This window comes from Urtica dioica, unplaced genomic scaffold (assembly GCF_054948205.1).
Source record: "Urtica dioica subsp. dioica isolate 48M unplaced genomic scaffold, U.dioica_male_clone48M_v1_H2 Urtica_dioica_male_H2_contig_62, whole genome shotgun sequence".
Lineage (NCBI taxonomy): Eukaryota > Viridiplantae > Streptophyta > Magnoliopsida > Rosales > Urticaceae > Urtica > Urtica dioica.
The window spans coordinates 15,068-25,000 of NW_028297252.1; the positions used below are offsets into that span (position 1 = coordinate 15,068).

At 35.9% G+C, this 9,933-nt stretch overlaps 1 protein-coding gene across 2 annotated transcripts; it reads right to left on the reverse strand.

Annotated features, from left to right (window-relative positions):
* On the reverse strand, positions 1 to 6,419 carry URE (urease). 2 transcript variants are annotated; one of them, XM_089606618.1, is made up of 19 exons: positions 6,304 to 6,419; positions 6,015 to 6,168; positions 5,803 to 5,876; positions 5,664 to 5,709; positions 5,456 to 5,561; positions 5,243 to 5,385; positions 5,041 to 5,151; positions 4,754 to 4,917; positions 4,300 to 4,678; positions 4,111 to 4,219; positions 3,524 to 3,663; positions 3,041 to 3,178; positions 2,843 to 2,934; positions 2,422 to 2,551; positions 2,173 to 2,331; positions 1,874 to 2,038; positions 1,599 to 1,733; positions 1,394 to 1,465; positions 1 to 572 (listed from the first exon to the last, which is right to left on the reverse strand). In XM_089606618.1, exons 2-19 carry the CDS (start codon positions 6,138 to 6,140, stop codon positions 351 to 353), a joined length of 2,511 nt encoding a protein of 836 aa, XP_089462744.1. In that variant the 5' UTR covers positions 6,141 to 6,168; positions 6,304 to 6,419; the 3' UTR covers positions 1 to 350. The 2 variants fall into 2 exon arrangements, with proteins under 2 accessions (XP_089462744.1, XP_089462745.1); XM_089606619.1 differs by having other exon boundaries at positions 6,015 to 6,419.
* Between the last annotated feature and the right edge of the window lie 3,514 nt (positions 6,420 to 9,933).

Consider the following 9,933-nt stretch of genomic DNA (forward strand, 5'->3'; position numbering starts at 1 on the left):
TAAATCCCATGCCGCAACAAAACTCTCATTTCAAAATTACATCACATAATTCTCTATTCGAAATCATTATCAAAATTGCACAAATGAAGAACCAGAGTGGCAAAATTGTGTTACCACCCTACCAAGACTGATCACCAAACGGCCAATCTTAGATTATTAGTTTTGTCTGGCCAACTAATTATTTTCCCCCCCGGCGGATCATAAATTATCAAGTCTCCATAGATCTCACTGGTCATGAAATAACAAATACATATATGTAAAGCCTATCTCCTTAAAGCCCTACCTTATGTATATAAATAATATTCTTTTGAACTAGGCTAGTTGAGATTTTAAAAAATAATCTATAAAGCCTAAAAAAGGAAGTAATTTCTTGATAAGGGGACGGTGGTGGCAGCGGCGCAGGTGAGAACCTCACCGTCTACAGTGACAGTGTATGTCTCTGGGTCCACCGTAATGTCTGGAAGAGCATCGTTGAGTTTCATGTCCAGTTTAGTCAGATTCCTGACATTGCTCACCGCTTTCACACTTTTGTTCAGTCCGTAAACGCTTTTAATTCCGTTGTCCGCAGCAACCTGTTTACAGGGAATACAAATATGTTTATATAAAAAATTACAATAAAAAAATCTGATGACTACATATATGCTTTGCACGATCTTTCTACGATAAACAGTCCCACGGATATCTGTCTTTTGATTGATCAAGCGTTGACTTGAAATACCGAATGAAATGCTCTTATTATAATTCAGATCACGTCTGGTAAGCTCTTATAATAATTTCAGATCAAGTCTATCTTTTTAACCAAAATGCTCTTATAATAATTTCAAGATCAAGTCTCCTACTCGTAAAGAAAAGAAACATATAAATTGTGGGAACCCAAATATGAATACGAAGAACATTAATATAATTTACAAAATAAATAAGAATTAATATATGTTAAGATTTTGATTTTGAAACATATATATATATATATATATATATATATATATATCATTTTATAGAATATCCGTCGATATCTCCGTCAGTAACCGATATCTTATTAAAATTCTGATCAGTACGTCGGTAGCGGTATTTCAAATATCTACAAAATCTTCGTCTGTATCTCCGTCGGTAGCCGATATCTCAGTAAAATCGGTATCTAATCGGTAACGGTATTTAAAATTTTGGGCGTGACTCGATCATCATTTAGGGGGATGGAGGTGCTAGCACTGAACTAGCAACTTATCAGCGGTAAGCATTTTAAGGATTCCACATCGAAAAGATAAAGACACCTAAGAAAGATTTATGAGGCCATGGATTACTCCTCTCATCGCTAATCGATTTTGAGATGGAACCCTATACGACACTCAATCGAGAGAGAGAGAGAGAGAGAGAGAGAGAGAGAGAGAGAGCATGCCTTGCTAACGAAAGCAATGGAATTAGCACCAGCAGCCTTGCCAAATGCTCCAAACATTGGTCTCATCAACACCTGAAAGATTAAAAGTGAAACTCAATCCCCATCAATACTAGAGCATAATGGATTATCTTTGCAAGTGCTTAGATCTCATTTAAAACAGTATGAGAATTTGACATCAAACATCAAACACAAAGATAGACTTTACCGGTTCGGGGGTCGGAATACTAGCATTTGGATCGCCCATGTTTGCCCATGCAATCACACCACCTTTGATGACCATCTCTGGTTTGGCCCCAAAAAACGACGGATTCCATAGAACGAGATCAGCTAACTTACCAACCTGTCAGTGGTGAAAATTAACAGCTTATGCATAGGTTCAACAATTTTATTACCGAGGCTACGATTGTTCGTGTCAATCCTTGCCGTTTAATAGCAAAGATCAAAAAGAAAACAAATGACAAGATCTCTCAAATTAAGTACCTCAACTGAACCAACATACTGAGAGAGCCCATTAGCAATCGCTGGATTTATAGTATACTTTGCAACATATCGCTTTATCCGAAGATTGTCGTTGTCTGATCCGTCATGGAGAGATCCTCTTTGTGACTTCATTTTGTCTGCAGTTTGCCATGTTCTAATTATCACCTAGTATGAAATGAATCAATGTTAATCATCAGCGTTACTCATGAAATGAAACACGAAACAACCTCATAAGTAACCAAATTATATCCTGAAGAAGAGTGTCTTCAAGCTAATATGAAAGCAGGAAAAGAACCAACCTCTCCAATGCGTCCCATAGCCTGAGAATCCGAAGATATAATGCTGATTGCTCCGATATCATGCAAAATATCTTCTGCTGCAATAGTTTCTGCTCTTATTCTAGATTCAGCAAAAGATACATCTTCTGGTATGTTCTTGTCAAGGTGATGGCAGACCATCTGTACGAGTCAGATAATAATTCGGATATCATAGAATGACAATGCCAACACACACTTGTCAGTATAGCTTTCTTTAAAATATTTTAATACCAGCATGTCAAGATGTTCATCTATAGTGTTGGAGGTGTAAGGTCGCGTGGGGTTCGTTGAGGAAGGAATGACGTTTTTCACACCACACACTCTAATGATATCCGGAGCATGACCGCCACCCGCGCCTTCACTGGAAATTACAATAATACCAAAGACAAACATGGTTACAAAAATTAAAAATTAACAAAAAAAATAAAAAATAAAAAATAAATGAAAACAAAATAGCTATGCGAGCGCAAGCAATATATCTCCCCCCTAAGAAGTATCACGCCCGTTTTCAATATATGCAGCCGAAGATTTCTCCTCATAAAATTTTCAAAATAACTCAACATTGTGATTCTTGAATCCTGATATCACAGCTTGATAGGACTTATTTGCTTTCGAACTGTTCATGGGTCAATACTAACAAGGTCTGACCTACCTATGATACGTATGAATCGTTCTTCCTTTAAAAGCGGCAATTGTGTGCTCCACAAACCCGGATTCATTCAAGGTGTCTGTATGTATATTAACCTGTCTCGACAGAGATGACAATAAAAAAAAATTTATCAAAAAATAGATGTTTAGTAACATAATACGTTCCTAAGAAAATCTTAAAATCACACATGTGACTTGAAACCTGGACGTCATGTTGTTCGGCAACAGCCAAACAGTTGTCGATTGCAGCGGGGGTAGTTCCCCAGTCCTCGTGCAGCTTAAGTCCCATCGCCCCAGCTTTTATTATCTCGTGTAGCTCTTCAGGTGTGGAACCATTTCCCTAAAAAAAAGCATAGAAAATTTGAGAGACCAGACGGAATTTTTTGGCCACTGATTCAATTATTCAAATATGCTTTGTTTCAGATGTTTCATGAAATCTTTCAGGCGTGAGATGCTGTATGGAAGTTCAGTATTCAATGAGGAATGTCAGTTAGCAATGCCTTGTTGTGTTTGTTTTGATTTTCCCGAATTGAGCCTGGCTCTGGGAGAGAGGAGCTTTTAAAATTTGGACTCGTTTCATTAAGAAATCAAACGGTTCTGATCTGAGATTTTCTTACAATTCAAGTAGCGTCACAGTTATCCGTGTTTAAAGCGAAATATACATGAAGAAAATCAGTCAACAAACCTTCCCTGTAAAACCAAAGTTAAGAGGGATGTCATCGGTTGCTTGTAGCATAAGTTTCATATGTGATGGTGCGGGAGTGCAAGTCGTTGCCCTAGTTCCTTCCGCTGGTCCTGTTCCACCCCCTACCATCGTTGTAATCCCTGGATATCAATTTACACATGAACACAAATCATCGTTAAATCTTTTTTTTTTCTTTTTTTTTTTTTTGCAAATGATGAAGTGTGTAACTGTGTTCCCTTTTATAATACAAATCAACAACCCTAATTTATTGACCATCAAAGCAGATAATTATGTGAATGTTGAGTTTCTCTCTACATTTTTTTTTTCTTTACCTAGTGTTGTTCAATAAAAAGACGTGTCTATCAAACCATAAAAAAAAAGAAAAAAAAAAAAGAGTAGCTTAACTATCAAGAAGAAACAACATGCAATAGTAACGAAAACAAAAAATAGGGAGAGCTTTGGATAAGCCAAAGCAAAAATACAGATTGTATGGCACAAGGCCGATCTCGAATGCGATCGGCTAATGAAAAATAACTGAAGAGCGGTTAACCCTATCCCGGAGTTTTTCAAGAGATCTGATTAATTACCACTTGATATTGCTTCATAAGCCAATTGCGGGCATATGAAGTGCACATGACAGTCTATAGCCCCGGCAGTCAAGATCTTGCCTTCTCCAGCAATGACCTCGGTGTTTATCTATTCGTAAAGATGGGTAAAGGTCAGTAATTATGTCATTTTCACGGCCACAAGTAATCAGTCGTAGAGACGAAATTTACGCCGATGATCATGTCTGGAAATACGCCGTCCATAACATCCGGATTCCCGGCCTTTCCGATCGAAACAATAATGCCATCTCTGATCCCGATATCAGCCTTGAAAATTCCGGAGTAGTCAATCACCAGAGCATTCGTTACAACGGTATCGAGAGACTCCGCCGGAGAATGCCCACACGACTGTCCCATCCCGTCTCTTATGACTTTCCCGCCTCCGAAAACACACTCATCGCCATACACAGCGAAATCATCTTCCACCTCGGCAAATAAATTAGTATCGCCTAGCCGAATTTTGTCTCCCGTGGTTGGGCCGTAAATATTGGCGTATTCCTCGCGAGAGATCACTGTGGTAAAAGCCTGGTCTTCCCCGGTAACTCCTTCTCTACAAAAATAAGTTTTGAGGTAAAGATATCTTCGTATCTTCCCAAAGATTAATAAGCCAACGAAAAGTCCGAACCTAGCATTAGGTTCTTCTCTATTTCCGAATCCTCTTTCGGTTACTGCTCCGAGAATTTCCTGCCACCTGGCACTATCGACCGAACCATCCACGATTCCGTTACCTCCTCGGATAACTCTCTTACCTCCAATGCTTACAAGTATGGCGCTCTTGTTTTCTCCGGGCTGGAAAAGCACGATTTATTGCACCACGTACACAGTTACATTATGAATCAGAGACGAAATGAAGGTCTCAATGATATGTGAATGAATGAATAGTAACATTAGGCAACTAAAAATTTAACCGACCTCGAATCTTGTGGCTGTCCCAGCAGGAATATTGAGCCGCATTCCATATGCCTTCATTCGATCGAAAATCAGCGACGGATTGACCTCTATAAAGTGATAGTGACTACCGACCTGTAATTAATCTAAAGATTTGGCCTCAATAGAACCACCACAGAGACGTGTAGAATAAGAATTCGAGATGAATAAATAAAGAAATAATTGCCTGAATTGGCCTATCTCCGGTGTTGATAACTTCAAGCATCACTGCTTTCCTTCTAGAATTTAGCTTAACATTACCGTACCCAAATACTATTTCACCAGGGTCAATCCCAACTTCTATGTTGCTAAACATATCCGGCGAAGGCGCTGCAAAAAAGCGATTCACCTGGGCCGTCAAAATTAGTTCGATAAAACTTAAACTGTGTTCAACCATCACCTGGAAGGAAAGACCCTTGTAAAGCTAGCTCCAGATTTCCATTTTCACTAGCAATCGGATCGTGGACGGTGATTAACTTAGTACCATCAGGGAAGGTTCCTTCGACCTATCAAAATAGAAAGCACCACAACGGAAAATACGATCATCCACAGAAATACTTGCTTTGAAAAAAAAAAGAAAAGAAAAAATGTTTCACCCAATAACAGACCTGTACCGTGCGGAGGAGATGCGGAACCGCCGGAAGAACTTGTTTCCTATTGAAAGTTAAAGCTCAAGTTTACATCACAATTCAAGACCATAACTCTTTCAATGAATTAAAAAACCAATCAATTTGAAATTTAGTTTACCTTCCTAGAAGTTGAATCCCTATGTTCATTAACTCTGCCACAGTCTTGTTACCATCTCGAACAAACTCCAAAATCTATAAAACCGCACACAATTAATTAAGCTTCATGATATGTTAGTCCTTAGTCACTCCAATTACACATGCTAACTAGCCGTAGAGCACCTAATGTAGACTTTTGAGCAAAATCTCGAATAACAAATAATGAAAAATCACCTGTGTAGCGATAAGTGCAACCGATTCAGTGTAATTAAGCCTCAAACCGCGAGCGAGTCGTTTCTGTGCTAAAAATCCAGCATTGTGAAGACCTAGTTTTTCAACCTCTCTCGGCGTCAGTTTCATCTTATTTCTTCTTCTTCTTCTTTTCAATCTGAGGAGCAAAAACAAAATACGTAGCGATTAAGCAACCAACATTACGACGCTTTCGGTACAGTCGATCGATGTTATATCCGAATATGAGTTATGCGAGAATCCGTGAAAGTCAAAGGTCTTTCTTCTGACTGACCGCGGTGTGCTTTGCCTTGGACTTTGTAACACTCTCTCTCTCTCTCTCTCTCTCTCTCTCGCGTCTAAGACGTTTCTTGTGTTATGACTTATGATGTAAAAATACTTCGAGTGCTTCGCAGGTACCCACGCACGTATTTAGGAACTCCAAGTTCTCCAAAGCTAATGGTAAGACTTTACGCTGGTCACATTAAAAAACATAAAACAAAAAACAAAAACAAAAAAACAAATATATGTATTTTATATGTCACTAATTAACCATTTTTAAGGATAGATTCTCTAATTTTAAATTCTGCTCCCTGTTTACTATTTAAATAATAAAAATTAATTTTTTAACTGCAAAAATAACTATTTATTGCAGTACTTCTAGAATAACTATTATTTTTATGACTGAGTCAGCTAAGAACTAGGGAGGGGTACGCCCTTTGAACTTTTAAACATCAAAATTAAAAAATAAAAATTATCTTTAATTTGTATCAATTGTTAAATTTTTAGTCCAAAAATATATGATCAAAATCCAATTACCCAAATAATCGGTTATAACTTTTTGTATAATTGATATCCAACTTCTAAATCGAAATTAATATTGTGGCAATCTAGTTCTTTAATTCAAATATGATTTTCATATTGGTTTCAGAACATCGGTTAACCATTTATAAAATTGGTTATCCAATGTTAAACAGTTCCAATTCAACTGGTTGAATAATAGATAATTTTGTGTTTTAATTTTATCCATAAATGAGTTAATTTGATTAGATTAAATGTAACTTTTTATTTGCTAACCTGGCACATGATTTGAGTTCGACTCATAGGTAAATAAAGTTTCAGTCAAGATAAACGAACCTCTAGACCTAACAAGGTGATGTGACCTCACTTTGGAGGTGATGTGAAATTACCAATCAGCCTATGTTAGGTACCACAGCTAACTTCTAGACCTTAACGAGCTATAAATTTCACGCGGCGTTGTGGTTCATATATCTATTTTTATTTTCTTAGTAAATAAAAAAAATATCAAAAGTTATGGTGTAAAATACTATAAACAATAAATTTTCTAGATGACGTAGCTTAATGTTGTCACATTTAAATAACCAAAAATTATAATTTACGGGAAAAAAAAAGTTGCAACGATTTAGAAATGGAGTAATTATCCATTTCTTGTATGAATATACATTATGCAAAGCAAATGAAGATTTCGAGAGTTCTAAAAAAATCACAATGATGATATTTCAATCAGAATGACATTTTAAATATAACAAACCTCTCGATAAATGTCACTAATTACTTTAATGGTTATTGTAATATTGTTTTAGGAAGGTTATTATAATGATGATTATAATAATAATTATTATTTTTATCACCAATAAATATTTCAGTTTTTATGACCTAAAACATACATAATGAGTAAATGAAAATAAATAATATATTTTAATTTTATATGTAGAAAAAACCCAAAAGAAACTAAGAATTGAAAGAACGGTACATATATTACTTCGAGTTTTTTTAATGCATAACAATAATAAAACAACTAATATAAAATAAATTTAGGTGCGTTTAAAATAAAAGAAAAAAATTAACGAAAAAAATTAATATAAATATTACCATGTCATGTTCGTCCCTTCAAAAAATTTTATATATAGCGAAAAAACAACTTGACCATATATATATAAACTCATTTTGGATCATTTTTTTTTTTTTTGCATATTACACGTTATAGTTGTATGTACAAAAGTTATAGGATTTTTATTTTTTATTTTTAATATAGGGAATTAAACTTCTTAAAACTAATCAAAAGTTAAAACTTAATCATAAGGTAATTTAATGAAGTAGCAATGGAATTTTATAAATTGGACACATATGAATAAACATATATAAAAAAGACCAACTAAAATTCTTAAGTATAGTGTTAAACACTTCACGAACAGAAAAAAATTCATAGGTTTAGTCTAAATAAACCATTTTGAATCTAACGCTCCTTATATCTTAAACAATAGAATATGTAGACCAATGTACAGATTTGTACTTTTTAAAAAATTAAGTCGAAAATGATTAAATATTTTTGAAGTATTTATTAATGTCACTTCAAGAAGTAATAAGGCTCGCGAAAAAAAAATAATGATGTCATGTAGCTGAGAAATCTTCTCAAATGACCTAACTAATCTAATCTTATTCGATCTTATATCGATTTATCGATATTGTCAGTCCTAGTTGAAGAAAAAAAATCCACATCTGGGCTAGCTAGGTTTGAAGTGAGAAAAAAAAAATACCATCAATATAAAACTATAATGCCTTGTTGTAAATAGAATAATAAACATGTATTTGCAAGACTTTATAGGGAATACAAATTATTTATTGTTTTTAAGAGAAGGGAGTCACCATCACCGACTCACCTTTATTGTTCACGGAATTTATCTATAAGATATAGATATTAAACTGCAGCAAAAGTTATTTATAAGATATATATTAAACTGCAGCAAAAGTGATTTATAAGCTCTGTTTTACTTAGTAAAGATAATGTTTGTTGCGGAAAAACACTCGGAAACACGATCAAGAACAGATTCCTTGTTTCACGAGCAAACTCGAACACCAAAATCAATCAACACGATACGCAAGAATTTATCCTGGTTCGGCAATTGCCTACGTCCAGACTGGTCGGAGCTGCTTCCTTGTCTCACTATTCAGAAGAAATTTACAAAGAGTTTCACACCCCAAAACCCAGGAATCACAAAATCGATTTCCTTTTCAAATCACTCTGTGTTTCTCTCTCTAGGATGTTCTCTCTCAAAAATCTGTGCAAAGAATCCCCTGTAAAATCTATATCTCTAGCGCACTCATCAAGTTCTATTTATATTACATAGAACTTGATTTACATATCAGTATATACAACTCACGCTAACCCCCATCTAATCAAATGGTCAACTCTGTTTAAAATAACAGAATTCAGTTTTTAATCTTGACCATTGATCAGTTACAACTTAGCATAAGATACAGACACGTGTACACAGAATTTAGATCACTTACTACAATTCTCCACCTTGATCTAAACTTCATTCCAGCGAGACAGCAGCTCCGAGTTCTTCAAGCTTTCCTGATCTTCACCAGCTCCAAGCAGTGGTTGAACTTACCACTTGGAACTGCCTTTGTCAGCATGTCAGCCGGGTTGTCATCGGTTGACACTTTCACCACCTTCACGTCTCCTTTATTGATGATGTCTCTCACGAAGTGCATCTTCACGTCTATGTGCTTGGACCGTTCATGAAACACCTGATGCTTTGATAGGTGTATGGCACTTTGGCTGTCAGAATTTACCAAAACACAGTCTTGAGCAAAACCAAGTTCAGCTACCAAACCCTTCATCCAAATGGCCTCTTTAATGGCTTCAGTTATCGCCATATACTCTGATTCAGTGGTTGATAACGCCACCACAGATTGAAGGGTTGACTTCCAGCTCACAGCTCCACCACACACGGTGAAGACATAGCCTGTAAGAGATTTCCGTGTGTCAAGGCTTCCAGCATGGTCAGAGTCCACAAACCCTTCCACTCTGACTTTATCATCTGAGCACCTCTCATACACAATCCCTGTATCCAGTGTTCCCTTTAAATATCTGAGAATCCACTTAACAGCTGACCAG